Source organism: Pituophis catenifer, unplaced genomic scaffold (genome assembly GCF_029215685.1).
Source record: "Pituophis catenifer annectens isolate HBS135680 unplaced genomic scaffold, rPitCat1.0.hap2 SCAF_2, whole genome shotgun sequence".
In the NCBI taxonomy this organism is placed as follows: Eukaryota; Metazoa; Chordata; class Lepidosauria; order Squamata; family Colubridae; genus Pituophis; species Pituophis catenifer.
In genome coordinates this window covers 160,718,488-160,743,571 of record NW_027256882.1, presented here as the reverse complement: position 1 = coordinate 160,743,571, position 25,084 = coordinate 160,718,488, and the positions used below count along the sequence as shown (strand labels likewise).

The 25,084-nt window shown below is 41.8% G+C and overlaps 1 protein-coding gene across 1 annotated transcript in view; it reads right to left on the bottom strand.

Moving 5' to 3' along the window:
* The window catches only part of AGAP2 (ArfGAP with GTPase domain, ankyrin repeat and PH domain 2), a 181,018-nt gene that overhangs the window by 32,105 nt on the left and 123,829 nt on the right, over window positions 1-25,084 (bottom strand). The window contains exons 2-5 of the mRNA XM_070937911.1: window positions 7,563-7,621; window positions 5,773-5,860; window positions 4,935-5,020; window positions 527-668 (exon numbers count right to left, since the gene is read on the bottom strand). Coding sequence (XP_070794012.1) covers window positions 527-668; window positions 4,935-5,020; window positions 5,773-5,860; window positions 7,563-7,621 — 375 coding nt within the window. The remainder of the gene's footprint in view (window positions 1-526; window positions 669-4,934; window positions 5,021-5,772; window positions 5,861-7,562; window positions 7,622-25,084) is intronic.

Genomic DNA, 25,084 nt, shown 5'->3' with positions numbered 1-25,084 from the left:
ATAACATTTTATAAAATATATAAAATATATATATAATTTTATAAAATGTTATAAATTGTATCAATATAAATGTATACTTTGCATATATATATTTATATGCAATATATTTTATATAGATGTGTGTGTACATATACATACACATATATAGATACACATATTTAATTGTAATAAATATATTATTATTTATATTTATATAAATAGTTTGCATTAATTCCAGGTAGCATCTTGGATCCATTTTCACTGCTCTTCATGCAGATCAGAACTCCATAGCTCTTCCATAAAAATGATGAATGGATGGAAAAATCATCCACTCTTTTTGGTACCCAAACAGTCAGTAAAGAGCCAAAGGATGAACAATTGACTTAGTAATGAATAAAGGGCAAGACATAGGCCACAGAATCTCTCTACTTGGAGATTTGACTCTGTTTCATTTAAACAACTCCCAGTAGGCCTTAGGGCCCTGCTATGCTCCCTTCACTTCAACATCTTCTGGAGCCCTTAGAGCGCACTTCCTCTCCCCACTCACCCTGAGTGCCCACCAGGGCAAGAGCCATGTCGGAAACGGCACGGTAGTTGGTGAGGAGCCCGTAGAACTGAGTCAGCTCTTGGAAACTGGCCTCGTTCTCCAGACTGAAGACAAAGATGACGGCATCTGCCCAATTGGCGAACTGTAAGGGGGAAGAAAAGCAAGTGGGAAAGATCAGTACCAGGCAGTTCCCTTCAGACTGCCTTTATTCCACACTCAGAATAGGTCTGGGAATGGGAGAATGATACTGGCTCCAAACTCTCCCCAAACAGAGAGATTATTAAAGATTTGAGAACTTTACATCAAGCCAAGCATTTATTTATTGTAATTCTGCCTTTATTATTTTTTTATAAATAACTCAAGGCACTACTACTACTACTACTACTCCTTCCTCTTCCTATTTTCCCCATAACAACAATCCTGCGAGGTGAATTGGACTGAGAGAGAATGATCGTCTCCCAGTTACTTTACTTTACTCTCCCAGCCACCTCAGTCCCCCTCTATGGCGGGACTAGAACTCACAGTCTCCTGTTTTCTAGCTTAGTGTCTTAACCACTAGGAGCAAACTGGCTATTTCTTTTGTTTCTGAAACTTTTATTTCTTGATTCCCACAATTAGTGCTGCAGGGAGTTAAATGACACTGATTTTATATACTGTCATGCTTGTTTATCCATAAGCTGGAGAGGAGATATCCAATTTTAAATTAAAAGGGAGTGCATGGTAAGAGGTTTGAGACCTTTCTTTTCCTTACGTGCAGTTGCCCAAGACACTTTGCTCCTAGCCTGGCTGATTCATAAGAGTTGGGGTGATAAATGAGCTCCCCTCACCCACACCCTCCTTTGGAAAGAAAACCAGACACACTTCTACCATCTTTTCTTTTTACATGAATGAGCCAGACAACTGAATGGCAGACATGGCTGCTCCCATCAAGTCTGGTTGGGTCCGCAGAATTTCTCTTGCAAGAGAGAAGAGCTTGTTTTCAATGCAAGCTAAACACGGGGTAGCCTTTTCATTAGAACTGCCAGGATTTCAAGTGGGCTGTAATTTCCAGATTCTTCCATCTATGAATAATTTGAGTCTTTCCCAGACCATCGTAAGCAAGCTGAGAAAAAGAACAGCTGCCTGAAACACACAGGCAGACAGTTACTGGGCTGAAAGTCTGATCTGTAGGGTGGAGGAGTGAATGTGCATGTCCTCCTGTACCAGACACTTCAGCCCATGGCTCCCAACACCTCCAGATTATCCCACTAAAATGCTTTGTTTGGCAAAGAGAAGATAAACTATGATGTAAACCAGAGTTTTCCAAAGTGTGTGTTTCACATAACCTAGGATTCTGCAAGCAATTGATGGGCTTCCACGAGAGACTAGGCAACAAAAAAACGGATTCACTTGGACACAGCCAATTTTCAGTCACTAGATCCATGCCTCATGATTAATAGCTCTAGGTTTTATTTAGGGGTGGTGGTGGGAGGGAAGGAATAATTTCTGTGACCTGAAGAAGTTTGAAAAACACAGACAGGTCACATCTGTAAATTATTCCACAATTTTTCCTCTTTTTGAAGGGGGGGGGGGAATTCATATGAGTCTGCATACATCTAGAGGTCTCCATGCATGCAGAGTGGAGATATCTCAAAAGAAATTAATTTAGGGCAGCAGTAAACAAACTCCAGATGTTTCAGATTCCAATGTCTATTAACCTCAGCTACTATGGTTAATGGCAAATTATTGTGAGACTTGTAGCCCAAAACATCTGGAAGGTACTAGGAAATTTGCTTCTGGTTAAGGCAAACCGTGTGGCATACAGAATGCTATCTTCTTAAGACCTCGCTATATCCCAGCATTGATTGCCTAAGGTTGCTTCTTCATTCTCTGAGAATAGGCTGGCCCTGAATAGAAAGTATGAGTGGTCATTTCACTGACAGGAGACAACCTTTTCAGATTCGGGTTCCATCACCTATCCTAGAAGATGTAATGATTTTGTGAGATTTTTAGCCATTGTAATTGTTTGGAATTAATTCTAATCTAAGAATTCAGGGAGATTGTGGCTTTAATCTAAGACTTGACAGATTTTGTGGTGCCCATAGCACTGCACTGTGACTTCCAGATTATTAAGTACAGGTAGTCTTTCACATACGAACAAAATTAAGTCCAAACTATATCTTGATAAGCAAGACTGTTGTTAACTGAATTGTACCCATTTTACAACTTTTTTTTGCCACAAGTCATTAAGTGAAACACTGCAGTTGTTAAGTGATCATTGAGGGGCACATGACATGGATTTTGTAATTTGTTAACTAACACAATTATGTTGTGTATTAATTTGACTTATTTTCTATGTTCAGGCTCATTACAGATTGTAATGTAGGAAAACTTTTATCCTAGGGTTGTATGGATTGATTAGATAGCTTTTAACTTTCATAAAACTGAAAACATAATTTACAGAAGGATGTCTGGATAGTATCTTCTGGTAAGAAAACGTTTCTAAGTGTCAACTTGACATCTGGTTATCTAAATTCAAACAAGCTTTGTGGTTGATTTACTGTGCAAGGAGGGGTTACTCTTATCTTGTCCAACCAACTTTCCTCTTTCATTTTTCTTTGTTGTATTAATTATAAAAAGGAATGTAACCTGGGGCTCAAGGTTCTCTCTCCTTTTTCATAGCGAGATCCCACTTTATCAGGGTACCCCAATAAACGGCTTTTAAATTATCTTCCAACTCGGTTGCTTATTGGGAAGTTAAACCGAGGCAGAACCTAAGGCCAGATTTGACTATCATCATGCAGTCGTATCTGGCTTCCCCCATTGCCTTTGCTTCTCAGAAACTGGCTGGGAAGGTTACAAATGGTGATCACATGACCCTGGGACAGTACAACTGTCATAAATAGATGCCAGTTGCCAAATGGCCAAATTTTGATCACGTGACCACAGGGATGCTGCAGCGGTCGTAAATGCGAAAACCCATCAGTCATTTTCCCCCTCCCCCGCCATTGTAACTTTGAACTGTCACTAAATCAGAGGTGGGTTTCAGCAGGTTCTGACCAGTTCTGGAGAACTGGTAGCCGAAATTTTGAGTAGTTTGGAGAACCGGTAGTAAAAATTCTGACTGGCTCCGCCCCCATCTATTCTCTGCCTCCCGAGTCCCAGCTGATCGGAAGGAAATGGGGATTTTGCAGTATCCCTCCCCTGCCACGCCCACCAAGCCACACCCACCAAGCCACACCATGCCCACCAAGCCACACCTACAGAACCGGTAGTAAAAATTTTTGAAACCCACCACTGCACTAAATGAATGGTTGTAAGTCAAGGACTACCTGTATTTCATTCAAATTTGCAAGCGAAATGTGTATCATGAGTAGTACTGAAAACTCCTTTTATAAAAAAAAAATATAAAAACTTCTCATGCTATTCAAGGTTTGTTTTTTAACTATAACTATAACTGCTGGAATGGGGGAGAACTTTTTAAAGGTGAGGTGAAGCAGCCCACGGAAGACAGATATCAATCTATTTCTGTAGCTGTGACCTTTCTGCCTGAAACAGTTGTCCCTCCATGACAACTTGGATTGAAAAGAGCCCTTCCCCTTACACAGGGGATGATATCTTAGGTACTGTGAGTTGCAGTACGTAGGGAAGATTGTGTTAACTACCAGCCAGCTAAAGGAGCACATTTGATTCAGAAATAGCTCATGGGTTAGAGTTAGGGTTAGGGTTAGGGTTAGGGTTAGGGTTAGGGCTAAGTACGCAAATTCTAACCAGGCCAGCATAGCTGTAAATTTCAAAACTAAATCTATTTCCTCTCTTCAGAATTACAATTCCTCAGTCCCTGGATGAGGGGAAACATTGCTACAGCAAAATAAGCTTGTTCCAGTGGTGGGCTCCTCCCGGTTCGGTCTGGTTCGGCCAAGCCGGTAGCGGTGACGATATGACGTCACTGAACCGGTTCTCCCCCCTGCCCTCCCAACACCCCACCCCCCACGTTATTCTTACCTTTTATTTGGTCCCACCCCCAATCTATTGCTGCCTCCTGAGTCCCAGCTGATGGCTAGAGGGGAAAAAACTGTTTAAACTCTTGCCGCGGGGCTTCAAAGGGCCGTCCTACAGCTGATCAGTGTTAAAAGCAAACAAATGAGTCGGGTCGTAAGTGCGAGGACTGGTCGTAAGTGTGAGGACCTTCCAGAAATGACTCTGACCAGCTAGCCACGCCCACCTAGTCACATGACCTCCAAGCCACACCCACAAAATAAGCTACGCTCGCAGAACCGGTAGTAAAAAAATTTAGAACCCACCCCTGGCTTGTTCTATGAATTAAGCCCTGCCATTTAAAGCAGTATCAACTACAACTGTTCACAAATAGCTAAAGTGCTCTAGGTCTCGGCCGTCTGCAAGCTTTGGGCCAACAAGGGAGTCATACCTTAGCATCTGGTGGCCCAGCTTCCTCTCGAATCAGCAAAAGATGGCTCTGACCATCCACCATGACCTCTTTCTTGAACTGGCCCCCTGAAAAATAGAAGGCAAAGTATTTATGCATGAATTGATTTATTAGATTTATATCAACTCTTTCCTTTGAGAGCACAAGGCAAGAAGCATACAGCACCCTCCTCAATTCCACTCTCTCCGCCCCCCCGCCCCCCCGCGGCCCCAACTTGGAAAGGGTGGGCTGATATAAATTATCCCAAGTCACCCTCTGAGCGATTATGGCTGAGGATGAAAAGGAAGCTGGCTGTCCCCCTTTTTATTCTTTCCAACCTAATGAACTATTTGGAGGAAACCATGTAAAGAGATTCAGAACTCTATGTGCCTGCTTGCCTGCCAGCAGAAATACTCTCCCCAAAAGAACAGAATGGAACCAAACCTGAACAAAGGGGAAAAGTCAGCAAAAGAAAGATTAAGTTAAAAATTGGGCCAGAATCAGGCAAAAGATGTGGAGTGGGGGAAAAAAAATCCCTGGGAGCATCTATCTCTATGGAACTATTCCAAGCCCTCCTCCTTCCTAGTTATGTGACCCAGAGTTCTACCGCTATTAAGTAAGCGGGAAAGATTCCAGAAGTCCTGCAGGCTTTCTCTAACTTTTTACATTACATATCTAAATACAATAAATTATTTTTCTCCATTCACACAGCCCTTCTGTCCCCTTTGGGCTTTCCAGTGTTTCAGCTTTGTGAGGAAAAGAAAAACCCCAAAGTGTCGAATGAAAGCTTGGCTACAGAGAAGATGCTTCAGTTTGGGGAAGAGGGAAGGAAGGAGCTCACCTTCTGCAGGTTCAAGGCCCAAGTAGGATCCGGTTAAGTAGCGGTGAACCAGGGCTGATTTGCCACTCTTGATGGTCCCAAGGACACCCTGTGGAGGTTGAAAAGCACAAGTCATTTCAGGATGAAACTCACCGTCCTTGGCTTTCTGGAACTGTTAAGGCAGCATTTTTCTCAACTTTGATGCTCTCCATTGAGTCATTGGAGGACAACTTCCATCCAACTGCTAGCCAGCATGGGTAGGGCTTCTAGCTATATGCTGGCTGGGAGTGACAGGAGCTGTGGTCCAATTCCAATGAGTGGTGTGAGGTGAAAGCATGGTGCTTTAGAATCTGTTATCCTCACCACCCAGGTACTTTACTCTTCACCCCCAAATAATGGTTCATCACCAAGTCTGCAGTTCTCAAGAGTGATAATTCCCCTTATGATAGGATCCCCTGAAGAGGAGAGGCATTTTTTTTTATTCTGGTCAGTGTTGTTGTTAGATTAGATATTTTTTAATTCTGCCTTTATTATTTTTATAAATAACTCAAGGTGGTGAACATATCTCATACTCTTTCCTCTTCCTATTTTCCCCACAACAACAACCTTTTGAGGTGAGATAAGTGCAGAGAGAGTGACTGGCACAAACTCACCCAGCCAGCATTCACATTAAGGCAGGATTAAAAATCAAAAGTTTTCTGGTTTCTATCCTGATGCCTAAACCACTACACCAAACTGGCTGTTACTTGTTATTGATATTCACAATATTTCCATTCTCATATGCATTGTAAAGCATATTTTAATAAGCTGTGGGAACCAAGGATATTTGTGGAAAACTGTTGGAAGCCTAAGTATCAATCTTAGTGATAAGCAGCAGACCAGGGAACAGAAAGGTGAAGATGAAACAATGCTTGCTATTCACTCACCTGCCCACTCATTCCATCACTCTTTTCTGAGGTCAAACCAGCTCCAAATGTACTATCATATATCAATTACTTCAGACTTAATTACAGGTAGTCCTCAACTTACGACCACGATTGAGCTCAAATTTTCCATTGCTAAGCTAAGTTATTAAGTGAGTTATTTTACGACCTTCCTTGTCACAGTTGTTAAGTGAATCACTGCAGTTGTTAAGTTAGTAAGGTTGTTAAGTGAATCTGGCTTCCCCATTAACTTTGCTTGTCAGAAGTTCACAAAAGGTGACCCTGGGATACTGCAACCATCATAAAAAATACATGCCAGTTGCCAAACGTCCAAATTTTCATCATGTGACGATGGGGATGCTGCAAGTCATGTGAAAAATAGTCAAAGGTCACCTTTTTCAGTGCTGCTATATATAACTTTGAACAGTCAGTAAACGAATGGTGTGAGCTGAGGACAACCTGTATTAACATCAGTATTAGGACAGCATTTATGTAATGTTAGAAAACCTGCATGATAGACAGATAGATGATAGATAAAGATAGATGATAATTAGAGACAGAGTTGGATAGATGATCGAGAGATACAGATAATGTTTTGTGTCACTTCCTTAGCCAAGTTTGGAGAATCTGTAGCTCACTAGATGCTTGTTGAAATACAACTCCCAGCAGTCCTCACTATTGCCCTTGTTGGCTAGGTTTTCTGGAAGTTGTAGGTCAACTTCCAAAAGGGTCACAGAGTCCTATCTGTGAATTAGCTCCATCAAGTTGACTGGTCATTTACAAAAACCTCAGAGGACAGATTCTTGTCCTGAAGAGCTGCAGTTTAAGGAATAAACATGTGGCGCCATGAGTCAGATAGAAACTAGGAACAAAGGAGAACAAACTTACCAAGCGTAGCTCAGGGATAGAGCGGCTAAGAGTCCATTCTTGGCTATTTGCCACAGCCTCTAAAAGGAAAAAAGGAAAGGAAAAAAGAGATATACATTAATAATAAATAGTTAAGTATAATTCTACAGTTCCTGCAACAGCTGTGTGAGGCAGCTGTGGCTGTTCCCACACTGCAGGTAGAAGATGCTTCAGTGTTTGTCAGCACTCACACAGCAAGATCCCAATCACCGTAAAACACAATTTTAATTTGAACTATGCTGGCTCGCAGTTCAGACTTGGGACACTACGTTCCCATCAACACCCACCCAACGAGACAGGCCATTCCCTCTTGATCTCCACACAGAGTCAAATAACATCTTCACGAGATCCTCATTTTCAGCCCCCTTAGCAGAAAAGGAAATTCAGGACCAAATACTTGATTGTGGGCTCAGTGTGATGGCAGGAATGCTAAAGAGAAACACAGCAATGGGGTCCTTCTCCTCATATCCCATCAGCTGCTCTGCAAGGACAACCCATTCAACCCTTCAGCTCTCCCATGCACAACAGTCGGTTCTTTGTGCTACTTTCAGCCGGCCAGAAAGAACAGGAAAGGCAGCTGCGACTGGGTCCGCAACCCCCTTCCAGTGTTTTTGGGACAAGTGTCAGAGAAAAAGGATGCACTCAACAGGGCAGAAAGTGTCCTCTCAAGAAGAGGTTTGAGTGGCAGGGAATGCACAAAGTGAAACTACAGGCAGGTGTTTGTGTCAATACCTTGGAAAAGCTGCTGAGAAACAAGTCTGGGTAATTACTTCATTGTTGGTGGCCAAGGTTTAGCTTTACCAATTTCCAAAGCATTCAGTTACTTGGGGGTGGAAGGAAAGATCTTTGCCAATTCTGACATTTATGCGGAGCAAGAGATGGTATGAGGAGAGATAAAGAGGCAATAGATATATAAGCAAATCAAAGAGAAACGTTGTCATGCATAGAAGGGGGAACAAACCAGATAAATGTCTAAAATTAAGCAGATCATAGTACTACATTTGTGTCCCTTAAATTGTTTAAGCTTGAAGAGGAAGTCTCTGAGCATACATAAAATATTTTTCCTCACTAAAACAAATCTGCAGAAGGATTAGAAGTCAGACAACATAGGCTCCCAAACAGAATTTTCTTCTTCCAATATCACTCTTTTTAGAAATTAGTAACAGAATGAAGAAAAAAAAGCATGCAGACATTGGTCTGCCTATCAGCACCGAACATGTAGATTTATGTTTTCTCGTCTGTCAAGGTAAGCAATTTGATTCAGATAATTCAGATGTCAAATCCTATTAGCTATAGCCAACGTGGCTAATTGTAAAAGATGTAGAAATGATAGCGTTTAGAACATCTGGAGGGCAGCAGACGTTAAGAGATTTAAAATACATGAACCAATGAGCAAAATTCCATCATGTAACCATGGATGCTTGCGTGCATCTATGCTCTTTTCCAGACTCATTGAAACATTTGTGTAACATGGCTCTGCTATTTGCATATTCCTGTAAGATGCCCAGCAATGGAAGTAGACCAGCCTCACCTGCAGAGTTCTCTGTATGCAAAATACACTTTGAAGAGTCTACTGCAGCCACTGAGGTCATTGAAGTTCACTTCCCAGACATTTTAAAAACCAATTATCATTCTTGCCATCATTCTGTCAGTTGTAGTTATGTGCACTCTGGGCTAAGTGGTCATTTGTATTTATTTTCAGACCGCGCTGTCCTTATTTCTAAACATTAATGTGCCAAGATTTTGAGCATGCTTGGAATTGAGAAGACCACTAGCCTGAAAAATAAGCACACTGGACAATATATTGGTAATTGAAGTGTGGTGGCGCAGTGGTTAGAATGCAGTACTGCAGGCTAATTCTGCTGACTGCCAGCTGCCGGCAGTTCGGCAGTTTGATTTTGACCACTCAAGGTTGACTCAGCTTTCTCTCCTTTCAAGGTTGGTAAAATGAGGACCCAGATTGTTATTGGGGACAATAGTCTGACTCTGTAAACTGCTTAGAGAGGGCTGTAAAGCACTGTGAAGTGGTATATAAGTCTAAGTGCTATTGCTATTGTGTTGGAGAAATGGGAACAGCAGACCCGGACTGTAATCTATGTTTGTCCGAGGGTTCTATGTGAATTCTCATGAGAATGTACTGAATGCCTAAATTACAAAAGGAAAAAGTGTGATTGGCACCAAGTTGACTTGCAATCACATCCATCCTAGCTGGCAAGAACTAACTTCAATATGAGACCTGAAACAGGAGAAGTTCAAAGCAGGCCTGATCAGAAAGAAGTTGAGCTGTCAAGCAAAGGAAATCTCTTACTTGAACATAGCACTATAAACCCAAATACATGGAACGTACATCCAATACTTTCCAAATTCCTGAGGTAATCTAGTGGGTTTGGATTAAAGCTAAGACAAGTATGAGTTCACTGAATGGCTTGAATAAAAACTGAAACCTTATTCCAGCCCTGTCCGCCGTGTACAAAATATTGCTTCTAATGAGTTATTTCTGGCATTAAAATAGTTGGCTATTGTCGGTGGTCTCCTGTGAAGATGGGTTTGGTTACCGTTATATTGGACATGTGAATGTTTATGAAGGACCTACATTGACAAACCAACAACCTTAAAACCAGGATTCTGAGGGATACTTTCTGTGGGGGGACGACGACGACGTGGAAAGTTGCTATGGTAATAGAAATGACTACAAGCCAGCGCACATTCAAAACATTACTGCTTGTAAGGAATATTAGAACAATTTGTAATATATGAACCGATTATTCCCTTTTAAAACCAGTATGTCCTTACATACTGGGGTGGAGAAAGTAGGGAAAGCTTTCTTCTCCTTCAGTTTCTCTATATTTGAATCCTGGTTTTTAAGGTTCTCTGACTGAACTGCCCTTACCTTGTGCATCTGAGCATCAAGGTAAATGCAGACGGCCATACACAAAAACACAGCTAAAGCCTTTTCTTGCTCTCCCTGTGTGTTAACTTGAAACTGTTGCTTAGCAACAGCTCCCTGCATATCACCAAGGTAACCAAAAAGAAAAGGGGACAAGGAGTGCAGACCCTGCTGGTCTTTTGCTACAGAACCCCAAAGGGCATCACTTACTACTTATTCAGAAGCAATGTAACCCCCTCCAAATTTGACCTGTCTACTTAACACCCACTAGCAGGTCAAGTGTCCCTTTTTAACACCAATACCAACAACAAAAGTGCCTTTTTCTTTTACTAGCTTATTGACCCACCAAATTATTTGGCGGGCCCAGTAAAAGGAGAGTCCAGTTAGGTTGTGTACCTTGTTGATTTTGGCTGATCAACAGAAAGCTAAGGAGGGTTGACTCTGGTTAGTACCTGGATGGGGCCATCCAGGGCTGTGAGCTAAAGTTAGAAGTCCGAACAACACCCTGAAATAAGGCAACTGCAAACTGCTTCCCATGTTTACCAAGGAAACTGCATGTATGTAGCTCAACAAGAGTCAAGCTTGACTCCAAAATGACTTGACTTTGAAAAAGGATATGATAGAATGCAATTTTGCACTCGAGTTGAAGCCTCTCGCTCCTTCCGAATATGATGATAACACATATCCACACCCTTCCTTAATGTAACTTTCCTACACTTGATTGTGGATTTGTACTTTCATTATTCCTAGCCATCAGTACCATTGATCTTACTGGCTACAGCTTATGAGAGGCTAATACCTCTTGGTGCCCACAAGTTTGGAGAAAGCTGAATATATACAGGCACTGACTGATGACAGCTTATTCTTGATCATAATTGTTTATCTGCTGGCAGCCATACCCTCCCATTTTTTGACTAGTAAAGATTTCAGCTCTACCAGCCATGTTGCTTTTCCTCTGAAAGCAAACAGTGCAATTTGGTAATCCCAATTTTAAAGCCTTGGTAGCCTTCCATTTTTAATGTTGCTTCATTTTGTTAAAATTCTTTTTTATTGAAAGTTTTACAAACTAATAAAGAGTAAAAGCAGCAAAGAAAGAAAGGAAAGGAAAGGAAGGAAGGAAGGAAGGAAGGAAGGAAGGAAGGAAGGAAGGAAGGAAGGAAGGAAGGAAGAACTGCAGAAAGAAAGAATAAAAAGAAACAGAAAAAAGCTTCTGATTTCCTTTGCAGCAAATAGAAGTACAATTACAAAATTATCTCTTATTCTATGACAGGGGTCGGCAACCTTAAACACTCAAAGAGCCACAAAGGTCCTAACCGGAAGCCCCCATTCAATTCTGGAGCCAACCGGAAGTCCGGTTCCCCCATCATAGTCTCCTCCTAGCGCGACATCCTTTTTCCTCTGCTGACCGGAAGTCTGGTTCCCCCACCATAGAGACTCCACCTAGCGCGGCATCTTTTTTCCTCTACCTGTCCTAATCGAAACCCCTATCAATTGTGGAGCTGACCAGCAACAGGGAGCCACAGCAGAGGGATGAAAGAGCCACGAGTCTCCAGAGCCATGGGTTGCTGATCCCTGCTCTATGATTACAAAAGAGAATTCACTCTATTATCCAGATTTTTTCTAACCATCAAACCCCAAAACCATACATGCATTTTCCCCCCCTGTTTTATCCTAAAAGTCTATAAGGGCTTTCCAGTCAGCCATAAACATAGTTATTGTTTTTCCCCCCCTCTAATCAGAGAGGTTAATTTAGGCATCTCCACATGTTCCATCATCTTTTTAATGTTGCTTCAAACCAGTAAATTTCATTTGCATAATTCTTATTTGGTTTAAATACTTTAAAGTACCCTGTTCCTCCATTAAATACATTTCATCTTACTATACAAAAAACTACCACTCAGGCCAGGGGTGAAATGCTCCTGTTCGGACCGGCTCGGGCGAGTAGGTAGCGATGTTGGCGGGCACTTCGGAGAACCGGTAGCAAAAATCCCTGCCCCCGCCCCCCATGCCCAGCTGAGCCCCCCGAAGAAACTTTTTTTCTTTTTAAATGGCTCTGACCAGCCAAGCTCTGACCATCCCAGCTGAGTTGCCTGCTAATGAGGCAACTCAGCTTGGATCGCCAGAGCCATGTAAAAGAAAAAAAGTTTCTTTTTTTCTCTCCCCCCCCACAGCCTCCAACTTGCTTACCTTAGCTGCTGATCGCATGACGATCGGAATCCATGCATCAGCAAGCAACTGAATCTCCCTGCCTGCAATCAAGCTCATCGGTGAGCAGCTCTTTCTGCCTGCCTGCCTTCCTGCCTAGACTTGTGGACTTCAACTCCCAGCAAAGCTGGCTGAGGAATTCTGGGAGTTGAAGTCCACAAGTCTTAAAGTTGCCAAGGTTGGAGATCTCTGTTCTATTGGGTAAGTTTTTTTCCCCTTTGGGAGCTTTAAAAAAAATAGTTAATTGGGTTTTTTTTTAGTTGTTCTTTTTTTAGACCTAGCCATTTAAAGTTTAGGAAGTTTTAAATTTAGCTGCTTTTATATAAAAATAAAAATAAATTAAAATAAAATAATATTTGCACAGCTTTCTGAGATTTGGTGTGTTTCTGTAGTGTTTCACTCTAACTACACAAACATACAGAATCTCACAAAGCTGTATGTGAAATTTTGTGTATGTAAAGTGTGAAAGTTGGTTTTTTGGGCTTTTTGTGGCTGTGTGAGGTTCCTGCTTGTTGCAGGGGCCATTTTGGGTCTAGCACAGCTGCTTTTACATTATGGGTGAGCCAGTTGTGTTGTGTTGTGTTGTGTTGTGTGTGTGTAAAGTGTGAAAGTTGTTTTTTTGGGCTTTTTGTGGCTGTGTGAGGTTCCCGCTTGTTGCGGGGCCATTTTGAGTCTAGCACAGCTGCTTTTACATTGTGGGTGAGCCAGTTGTGTTGTGTTGTATTTTGTAGGTTAAAAAAGGGCAAAGAAGTGACATTGACTTGGCCACGCCCACCCAGTCACCTTACCACTGAGCCCTGCCCACTAATTAAGCCCCGCCCATAGAACCGGTAGCAAAAAAATTTAGATTTCACCCCTGACTCAGGCTGAATATAGTTATTCTGTTGATGGGGCCAAGAGATAGATGAGAAATTGTGATTGAAGCTCCTGGTAGCAATGTAGCAACATTAAGTATGTGTATAAAGAAAGCATCATCCACTGTCACAGCTGCCCTAAAGTCCATATATAATTCTCTTACAAAGGAAAGTTCCTACTCAATCATGGGTCTCTCTTTGGAGGGACTGCTAGGGGCTGACATTGTTCTCTCAGATTATGAGGTAAGTGAAGAGCAGGCAGAGTGGACAGGGAGGCTGGCAGCTTTCTCCATCCAACACTCCTCTCAAAGTTGCAATATTCTCCCTTCTGGGGATGCCGTGTCAAAACCTGAACTCAAACGGGCAAAAAGGTAGGCTGTGATGGGGACAATTCACGTGGCCACCCTCCTCCACTCTCTCACCCTTTGTTTCTTCCTTTTTTGGCTGTGAAACGAATATTGCTCAGTAGGCTTGTGCAAAGCTGGAACGCCGTTTATAATTTTAGATCACCATGACAATAAATTTCTATGCAAACCCATGCTTGGCTCCCTGTATTTTCCAATCCAGGGCACCTCAAATGGCATTTCCACTAGTATGAACAGGAATAATTAAATGGAAGAGAAGTTAGTGGATGTTCTAGATAGCTATGCCCTAGCCGCGCAACGGGGTAAGCTCCCGTTCCTGCTCAGGCTCCTGCCCACCTAGCAGTTCGAAAGCATGAAAATGTGAGTAGATTGCTCAGTGGGAAAGTAACAACGTTCCATGCACCTTTGGCATATAGCAGGGATGTCAAACTGGATTTCTTCAAGGGCTGGTTCAGCATTATAGTTCTCCGTGGGCTGGGGTGGGGGGACGGACACAGGATGGACACCTCCTGCAGCACCCTGCCGGCCAAAACAAGCCATGGGGGGGCCACACACCAGTAGTGGATTTCAATTTTGGCCGCTGCCAGTTCGCTTGCGGGCGTGCGCGTGCCTGCACAAAGACGTCCAGGCGGTGGGTGGAGCCTCCTGCCACCGCCACTATCGGTTTGCCTGATCCAGGGCGAATCGGTAGCAACCCACCACTGGCACACATGGCCTGTTTTAGCCGGCAGAGGCACCATGGGCTGGTTCTTTCATATTTCCAGGCCGGCCCTGTGGGTCCTGCCATATAGCCATGCTGGCCACATGAAAATGTCTTTAGACGCTGGCTCCCTCGACTAAGAAATGGAGATGAGCACCTTAGAGTCAGACACAACTGGACAGGGAAACCTTTACCTTTAACCTTTGTAGGGTTCAGTTCTTCTCTGTGCAAGGATACATCTCTACTCTTTCACTTATATGGAGGACCAAGGGCTACGACTCATATCAGGACACAGTCCAGAGTTCATTTCTATTTAGTTTTTTGGAGAGCCTTTTTCCCATTTTCCTTCCAAGTTTTGAGGCACCCACAGGGGTTTCAAAAACCTTTTAGGGTGTCCAACCTTAGCAACTTTAAGACTTGTGGACTTCAACTCCCAGAATTCCCAAGCCAGCCATGCTTCTTTACCTCTCTTAGTGCTGATTAGATGTCCCACACGATTTCTTTAGAAGTTTCTTTTCAAACGAACAAGTATTATATTGACACTGCAGGGCAAAGCACTATCTTCTTGCCTCTTATTTAACTCAGTAATGATTTGGGATCCCACAAAGGCCCCACTGGGTTGGGAAAGAATATGGGGGGGGGGTTGTTCATCTTCTGGTAAATGTACAGGTAATCCTTGACTTACAACCATTCATATAGTGACCATTCGAAGTTACAATGGCACTGAAAACAGTGATATATGACTTTTTTTCACATTTATGACTGTTGCAGCATTCCCATGGTCACCTGATCAATATTCTGATGCTTGGCAACTGGCTCATGCTGATGACAGATGCAGTGCCCTGGGGTCATATAATCACCTTTTGGGACCTTCTGATAAGCAAAGTCAATGGGGAATCAGATTCAATTAACAGCTGTGTTACTAATTTAACAGCTGCAGTGATTCACTTAACTATGGCAAGAAAGGTTGTAAAATGGGGCAAAACTAACTTAACTGTCCTGGTTAGCAACATAAATTTTGGGCTCAATTATGGTAATAAATCAGGGACTACCTGTATTGTTGTAACCATGGCGATTTTGTTGAGAAGAGACAATTTTCTCGTAACAGCCACTTGGGGAGTATGCTCAATACATGCTCTCTAAATTCCAGTGAACTTGTCTACATCATCTCACTCAAGTAATGTTCACAAAAAATAAGTCTGTAATGAGCCTACTCCCTGCCATAGTATCTTGTTGGTTCTATGTGGGCAAAGCCCATCGAGGATTTGAGGGTTAGACCTGGAGGCGAACCCAGTGAAAAGTACCAGGTGACCCACCAAAACAGATATCACAAAGCTGTGCAGGAGATAGGTGGAAGATCAAAAATGTCCCTGCCAGATGGTCATCAGATAGATACTGCTTATTCCTCTGAATGAGAGAGGTGGAAAATTGCCAGTAAGCACATTTTAGATAGGAGAAGGCCTAGTATTTAGCAATTGAGAAGAATATTTTTGTGTGTAATAGGCTCATATCGTAACTGCCAAAGATATGTCTACTTCAAGTTGTTCTGAGGTTAGACTTAGTGAACAAAAATGCTTATTTTGCATTTTGGCATCAGGATATCAGCTGAGACAGGGAACTACCCCCAAATGAATGCAAAATCATCAGTAAAGCCACAAAAGCGAAGCTGCTTAACTGCTCTGACAAGGCTTGTCTGAAATAGCTTCTTACTGTACTGCCTTTTCAGTGAATTTTTAAAAGGGCAGAAAACAGGGTGGTGTTGCCTCTTTTAATCAGTCTTATATCTATCCTGACTATACCCAAAACTGTTTTTGTTTACAGATACCCACTCTCTTTGCTTATACATCCTTTGGCCTCAGAATTCCTCTTGGGCCTGATTTTCATTGACAAATATCCTCTGGTGCGAAAGAAGTAGAAATACCCCAAGACTTTACGCTCTCTGAGGTGTAATCTCCAAATGACACTCCCAGACGTGGGGAAAGTGCCAACTGTTCGGAGATAATTGGCAATTGCAACTCATTAATACATCCCCACAGGACTGGAGATGGGGATTAATACTGTCAGACTGATGTTGAGACCCATATTTAGAGAGCATTCTTTCTCCTTGCTCCCATTCTCTAATCACCCCCCCTCCAAGCAAGTGAAGAGCAAGGGGCAGCACCAGCTGTCTCCCTCCAAACTATGGATTAGGCCCAGAGGAACAAGACAAGCAAGTGAGCAATTCAGATCCAGCACTATTGGTATGACTGAGAGGAGGTGTAAGGTGTTATCTTATCCAGGAAACTTTCCTTTTGCAAAGCGGAAACACAAAAACTGGGCCCGCTGCCTCAAAATCCTGCCAGTCAAGGCAAACAGCATAACCTTGCCTTATAGCAGGGCTATTAGATCTGTGCTGCAGAAATATAGACACTCACTAAATGGCAGCAACGCACTGCTATAAAACTCAAATTCTGGGCATCTGGCAGTCATCCATAGTTTTGCAGCTCAGTTTTGGCAGCTCGGCTTCAGGGCTGGGTTGGTACCAGTTTGATGGGGATGTAGCACTTCTATCTCTGCTTATACTTTGGGGAAATCTCATGCAAGGGCTTTCTTTTTTTTTTTAATCGAGAAAAACAAATCAACTACCACTGAGCCATTCGATACATTATGGTCTTGATTTCAGCTGCCAGTTTAGTGCCCCCCCCCATTTGTTAATCACACACTTTAAACCAACAGGCAGGCATCTAAACAAAGGAATGAGAGAGGACCCTTTTGTGGTGGGGGAAATCTCGAGAACAAGCCTGAAACAATTTCAAATCAGTGGTCATATGAATCTCACTAATAAAACAGCGGCAGGTAAACACCCCCCTATGCAGGTCTTCAATCTATTGCCATTAGGGGACTAATTATCCTCTTATTTACTCTTGAGTTCTTACTAGCCAATAGGAATGAAGTAGCTAGTTTCTAGTCCATCTTTCCCGGATTAGTGGCAGTTCCCGTACATTAAACAGCTTAAACAGAGCTATAAAACATACTGAATCATCAAAGTCTTGGCAATGTGTGTATGAATTGAAGAAGATGGCTGCCTAGTCAACCACTTGATAGCTTTTCCTGCAGTGCATAGCATGTCACAGCCTTTCAGTGCAGTCAGCCCCATGTTATCAAGAAAGCAATAGGTTATCATTGCTACATTTTATGTCAGTAGATTCAACAAGTCAATCATTAAAACATCAAGAAATATTTTATCTGTTGTGAAAATCAAGTTCCCAGATCAGTCGACACTCAAATTGAGAGAGAGGGGTGTATGATATAAGGCAGTTCCATTTCCAAAACTTCCTTTAATAATCTGTAGCCAGAATTTGCTGTGAAACAGTGTCACAGACAAAGTAATGTATTATTTATTTATTCGTCGCTCAGTTTATATACAATGCTTTGCTTTTATTTTATTTTTTTCCTTCAAAAAAAAAGTTAATTACCATTTAAAAAAAAAAGAAGCTTAGACCCAAAGGAGATCAATGTTTTTAAGATCTTTTCTTCTGAGTTCTTTACTTACTAAAAGGTCCACTTATCCTCTTGCTTTTAATTAAATCTGTAGTATTCAACGCATGATGCACCTGCTTAGTCTTGGATTACAACTTCCAGCATCTTCAGGAAGCTTTGTCAATGATGAAGGATGCTGGGAGTTATAGTTCAATAACATCTGGAGTGCTATAATTTACTTATGTCTCATCTATTTTGGCTTAATGTGAAGTATGAATCCAACCCCCACTTTAACAGTCCCAAATCTCCAGAGCCCATGCTGAAAATATCAACTCCATTTGTTTATTTGTTTAACAATTTGGGCAGCCTGCCAACATCTACAGATTCCTGGGGCCAAAGTATTGAAAAAACCCAATTCTATTGGTAAACCCAAGATGGCTATCAATTCTGGTTTTTTTTTTATTTTATTTCAAATTTATATACCGTGCCTTCTCCCGAGGGACTCAGGGCAGTGTACAGCCAGATAAAAACATACAATACAAACATTAAAAACAATTAAAAGAATATATATTAATTTGGCCCCAGTTTAAAATGACAAACCAATTAAAAATATTTAAAAATATGTTAAGCCTTGGTTAAAAGCAAGGTGGAGTTGGATTGTTTCAATGGCTTTGAGAAATGCCAGAAGAGAAGAAGCTGCATAGGCCAGTATATAAAGATAATGGTTCCCCCACACGAGTGCTAGTCGTTTCTGGCTCTAGGGGCGGTGCTCATCTCCATTTCTAAGCCGAGGAGCGAGCGCTGTTCGAAGACGTTTCCGTGGTCATGTGGCCGGCATGACTAGACACCAAAGGTGCACGGAGCGCTGTTACCTTCCCATCAAAGGTGATTCCTGCAATTGTGAAAAACGGTAACACAAGTCACTTTTTTCAGTGCAGTTGTCACTAAGCAAACTGTTGCTAAGTCGAGGACTACCCGAATTTACTTTAGTTACTTGGGGGTTCAGTAAAGAATTGCTGAACTCATGCCAGGCCATGCCTCCAATGAAATCCCAATAGATCTTCTCAGTAAGATCTGCTGAGGACCCAAACACTTGTCATCTGTGGCCTCTGGCTCACAAAACACTCTGGGGAACCAAGCACATTCCACAGCCCTTCCCATCGGCTTGATGTGCAGGTTTCAGTCGATTATGCAGGATGATTAGAGCTGACAGCTGCTAGTTGCCAGTTTGTAAGGCTTAGAAGTATGATTGGGTGCCAGAGAACTCAAAACAAAGCGTATTTCTAATAGATTCTTCCCCTCCCCCTGCTTTTTCTTCCTAAGCTTGCTGCATACTGATTCTCTGGGGCCGATTCCTTTTTTTTTTTTAAGTTGTCAATCAGCGAGGATCAAAAAGAAAACTGAAGAAGTCATTTTACACCCTCATAATTCGTCCTGATGAACACATCTGCTCAGACAGAGGCTTATTGCTAGGGAGAAAATGGGGGTGGATGGGGGAGGGAAGAGAGCCATCAAAAGCAGTCTGGCACATGTGTCCAGGGAATATTATTTCTACCACTGATCTCAGTCTCCTGTTTCTTTACTCGGTCTATGTCCCTTTGTCTTGCAAAAAGCCATATGGTTGCCATAAAGCTAAGCATTAGCTAGAAAACAGAAGCAGTGGATGATAGAACCATCTCATGTTTAATATCTACCATCAGAATTCAGATACTGTACCCAGGCTTCTGTTTGAAGGAAGCCTATTGTCCCTATGTGGTTCCTAAGAGATAACAGCAGTGGAGAATAAGGAGATGAAATAGAAACAGAGGACATTCTATGTGGGTGGGTGTTTGCCAGGTAATGCAAGCCAATATGAAAAATAAATAGCTATAATTCTACATGTACAGCCTGGAATTTGACCTAAGCTGAAGAGATTGATTGTGAAGAGTCAGAGAGATTGCTAAATGGAAAAATGTCATCAAGAAGCATTTCAATACTAAAAAAGGAAAAGAAAAAAAAATTCCACCAACCATTTTAAGATGCATCTTTAAAAAAAGAAAAGAAAAGAAAACAACTACACATGCCACAAACATACCCATAAAATTGATGCACTCTTAATTGGGGGCAATGACTGGCTGCACTTGGCAATTTAATTCACCCCCAATAAAATATCACAAGTTTATTTCATCTTAGTGTGAAATGAAGTGGTTTTTTTATTATTGAACTACAATAGTATTAACTAGGCATATTCCATTTAATTTGCAAAATTACTCTTTTTAATAATCTGCTACGCTACTCCAAAAAATTGATGGGTTGATTTCCAACCCAAAAGAAAAGCAGAGAGATAAGAGTTTCCTAAAACCACATAATCCAGATGTCCAATCTCAAACCTTCTGTGATAAATTCTAATGAGTATCCTCTGGATTTTTGACAAATTTCAGATTAAGAGGTTCATGACTTCACAGTGATATAGGTTTATGATGTAACAATGAATCTGCTTACATCAGATAAAGTAGCTGAACCAGACAGAAGATTCTCAAAGCTGGTACAATTTCCTTGCTCTACTCCACTTTTTATTTGGATCCAATTAACTATAATTTTATGGAGCCTTATTTTGAACTAGGTTCCCACTGAACTCTGTCTATGTTCCACCAAAACCTTTGTCTGTAACATTTAACTGGGCAAAATGGTGCATTATAGAGCAAAATATTTTCAACCAAGGTAGCTGAAATGGGGAAACTTACAGAATGCATCCAGAATCCATTACTCCCGTGGAATTGAAATTTGGCAAATTTTATCGAAAGTTAATCGCATAAAAATCATTATAAAGTATTTTATGACATAATACAGAATGTCATAAAACATTTCCTGTGATCAACTCCTGATGTTTGACTGTAGTATACAGTTTAACATAGGCTACTTTCAAGGCAGAGACATCTCTTAATATTTCCTTAAATTTTAAAGAATTTTTCCAGTACCTTAGGAGCTTTGCCATTGTGGCATTGAGGAATCTGGTAAGGAAATATCTCTGAAACAATGACCCAACAGTATATTACTAAAAGCTCTTGTGTCTTTTTGTTTATGATTTTCAATTGTGTGAAATTATTGAACTAAGGTAACTCAAATGGGCTACCTTACAGAATGCTGGAACCCATGATTCCCGTGGGAATGAAATTTGGGGAAGTTGTGGCTGCTTCAGTGCTACCAGACCTTCCATTTACACTTACCAGAAACCCACTGATTATGTGGCACAAGGAAGATGGGAGGTCATATCTCTGTCCTTTTTTCCTCTAGTTCCTATAACTAACTGGTAGGCAGCAAGTCCTGATAGATGAACAATTGGCTGTTTTGGAACTGAGGCTTGTCACTGCGTTTTTGTATTTACCAGATGAGCTCATATTTTTGGACTTTCAGACTTACCGTAGCTTGCCAAGTTCTTATCATGATACTGATACTGCGCATGTCTACATTCGTTCACTTTTCTTCTAACTTTCTTTGTTCTCCTGCCAGGAGAGGTCCGGCCAGGAGAGGTGGCCAGCAGGAACATTGCCAAAATGTAACTAATTAGACTAGTGAGATGTTTTATTTTCTTTATAACAAATAAATGAGTTTTTCTTAGAAAACATATCTTCGGGTTTATTTTCTTATGTATGCTTCAAGGGAAAAGTCTCGATCCATCTCTCTAAATCAAGGTGCGATTACCCAAAAGCAGAATGGGATTAATTGTCACCCTGACAAGGCTGAAATTTGAAATCTTTTAACAGTGGTGGGCAGCAAAGAAAGGACAAGGGAGTGATTTGGATGCCTGCTGATGAGGTAGGACTTACTGGGGGTGTCTGTAGTCAATGGATGAGCCCTCTTCCCCCTTGGAGGGAGGGGACCCTTTGCGATATGCTGGGATGGGGAGTGGGTATGCAGTTTTCCTTGTAGTCTTTGACTTCTTTTATTCCCTCTACCACTAGCAGACAGTTCCATGAGTCAGCTGTGGAAGAGGAGGAGAGGTTTCTGATGTTCCCTGCCAACTTGTCACAAGCAAAGTCAATGGGGAAGCTAGCAGGAAGTAAAAAATCACTTCTGCTCCCACTGGTGTGCCCAATCAGCTGGCAACAAGGCCCAACAGGTGAATGGCGATTGGCTGCTTTGTGAGGCTGGGCTGCCTGGGAAGCACCAGTGCTTAGCAGGTAAGCCCTCTTCCTCCCTGGAGGGAAATCATCCTTAAGGACATACCAGGATGGGGATAGGGACTGTAGTTTTCAGTGGCTGATGGCTCCCTTGTTCCCTTTCCCCTCAGCAAATTGGCAGGCAGTTCCATGGATCAGTTGAGGAGGAGAAGTGATTTCTGAGTTTCCCAGAAGCAATGTCAAATGGGGAAGCTGGCAAGAAGTTAGAAGTTGTTCCCATCCATGATGATTATATTTCTCTGATTAGGTATGGAAACATATTTGAAATGATGGCCTAATGGATCATAGGATGTCTAGTAAGTCCTATTTCTGTAGGAATAGACATAGGAATTGACTATCAGGGCTGTAATTTGATATACTAAAAACAGAACAGTCTAAATAAATATTCCTCCTGTAAATCTCTCTGGTATGGTTCTTGACTCAGATAGCAATAGCACTTAGATTTATATACTGCTTCACAGTGCTTTTACAGCCCTCTCTAAGCAGTTTACAGAGTCAGCATATTGCCCCCAACAATCTGGGTCTTCATTTGACCCACCTCGGAAGGATGGAAGGCTGAGTCAATCCTGAGCCAGTGAGAATCAAACTATGGGCAGTCAGCAGAAGTAGTCTGCAGTACTGTACTACGTAGGTAGCTTGGCGCTTTCTTCTTCCAAAAAGGTCCCCCCCCCCCCAAATTCCCAGTTGAGGCCAGATTTTAGTATTCCAACTCCACTTTCCAGAGGTGAGGGAGCCAGGCAAGGCTATACAAATATTTGAAATACCAATAATATAAATTCAAATCTTAGACTGCTTGTTGACATAGTTCTCCATCTGCAAAATGGAAATAAGGCACCCCAAACTGCAAGACCATTGTCAGTCTGATGAAAACGAAATTTAGATATTTAACTAGAGCCATACATGGGCTCACACATCATTCTAAACCAGGGGTGAAATCTACTTACCTTCCCTACCGGTTCGGAAGTACACATGCCATGCGCACACGCTCGGTCTGCTCGCACACACACACGCGTCACATGTACGCATGGACCCTCTGCGCATGCGCAAACCCTTCTGTGCATGTTCAGAGGGTAAAAAACAGGTTACTTTCTGGTTAAAACCAGGAAGTAATAACGACTGGGCAGGTGGGCAGAGCCTCATGCTGCCATCGCTACCAGTTCTCTGAACCACCCGCCGCCATCGCTACCGGTTCGGTTGAACCGGTCCAAACCGGTAGCATTTCACCCCTGCTCTAAACTGATGTTTATTAACTTTCATTGCAATTAAGCTAGGATTTCCCTCATCACCACCTTAACCCATATGCATAAAAATACATTTCTAGATTCTTTAGTAAACCTGCCATTATTTTTTGGCTTTTTCAGACTCTCCTCTTATTTTTTCTTAACTTTAAGCAGGAAGTGAACTGTTAACAGGGTATGTATCTTTGTTTGATACAAATGGTTCTTACTACCGGTAATTTGGCAATACATCCAGAGGGAACACGATCAATTTCAACTATGTTGTGCTCTCCAAGGTACTGAAAAGACTGTTGTCAGTTTTTCAATACTACATGGGCCAGTCTTAGCAAGTTGTGAGGCTCACTCCATACTTAAGGCTTTGTCTCTTATTCTTGCTAAAATGACTGGAAAGTACACAATCATACAGATTAAATCTTTTTGTTTTTGTTTTTGCAGATATTGTTTACATTGGAGTCTCCTGTTTGTACCTTATTTGCTTCTTCTGTCTAATTTTTGGTATTTGTTTCACAATCACTACTATCCTGTTAGATTTGGACAGACTAAATGATGCTTGGATAACTCTGCTACACCCAGACAATATTTATATCGTATGACAGAGACAAGGCATCTGTTAAAAACACAGTATGGAAGATACCAAAATACAGTCCATGGGACTTTATTCATGTATGGAAGCTTGCTTTATGGATTGAGCACCCAATCAAAAATATCTTTTGGGGGGGGGACATTTATAGGGACATAAAGAAAAGCACCCAATCTTATGCAATTGAACACCTCATTAGGCCAGGTCCTGTAAGCAGCTTCCTATCTGGTTGTCTGCAACATATGGGTTCTTAAAGTCAGTTGTTATTCTCTGCTTTAAATGGTCCATTGTACACATTTACTAGGGAACTTATTTCTGAACAAAGATCTTTAGAATTAGGCTGTGTTTTCATAATAGACTTTTTAATGATAGAGAATGTAAGTATGATTAACAAAACCATACCCTCCATCAAAAACAGCAGAGTAGAAGAGAAGAGAGCTAGTACAGCACAATACCACTTTCCAAAATCTAAGACCCTGTCTTATATTTTTTTGAACCCTGAAATAAGCGCTTAGCCTTATTGCCATGCGCTCGATTGGGCCCGATTGGGCTTATTATCAGGGGATGATAATAATTTTATTTTCAGGAAAACAGGGTACTCAAAAGAGATCTGTGTGGCCCCGAGTTAAACTGGAACCAGGAAGATCCAGGTTTGAGTCCACTCTCAGTCCTGGAAGGTCACTGAGACCACTCGCCGTACCTCTGCCCATCCCAGTTTACACAGTTATATTTTAGTGAAATATTGTGGTATGTGCTCCTTGAGTTCTTTGGGATTATAAATCCAATGAATCAATTAATCAGTAAAATGCCCCCTGAGTTTAAAGCAGAAGTAAGGCCCTCAGAAATCTCTGAAAATTGTTCTCAAATTGTTGTCAGCTTTGGAAGTCATATTAACACCAGAAACTTCCATGCTGCCATCTTCTTGCGCTTGGGAAAGTTGGAGGGGGGATTTGATAGAGCAATCTTTGTTAGACATAATAGCATTCTCCTTTTCGGTCAAGGTCATGGTGCTCCTGTATTGGAAGAGGAGTGGTTGCAGAGGTTTCTCAAGTTGGG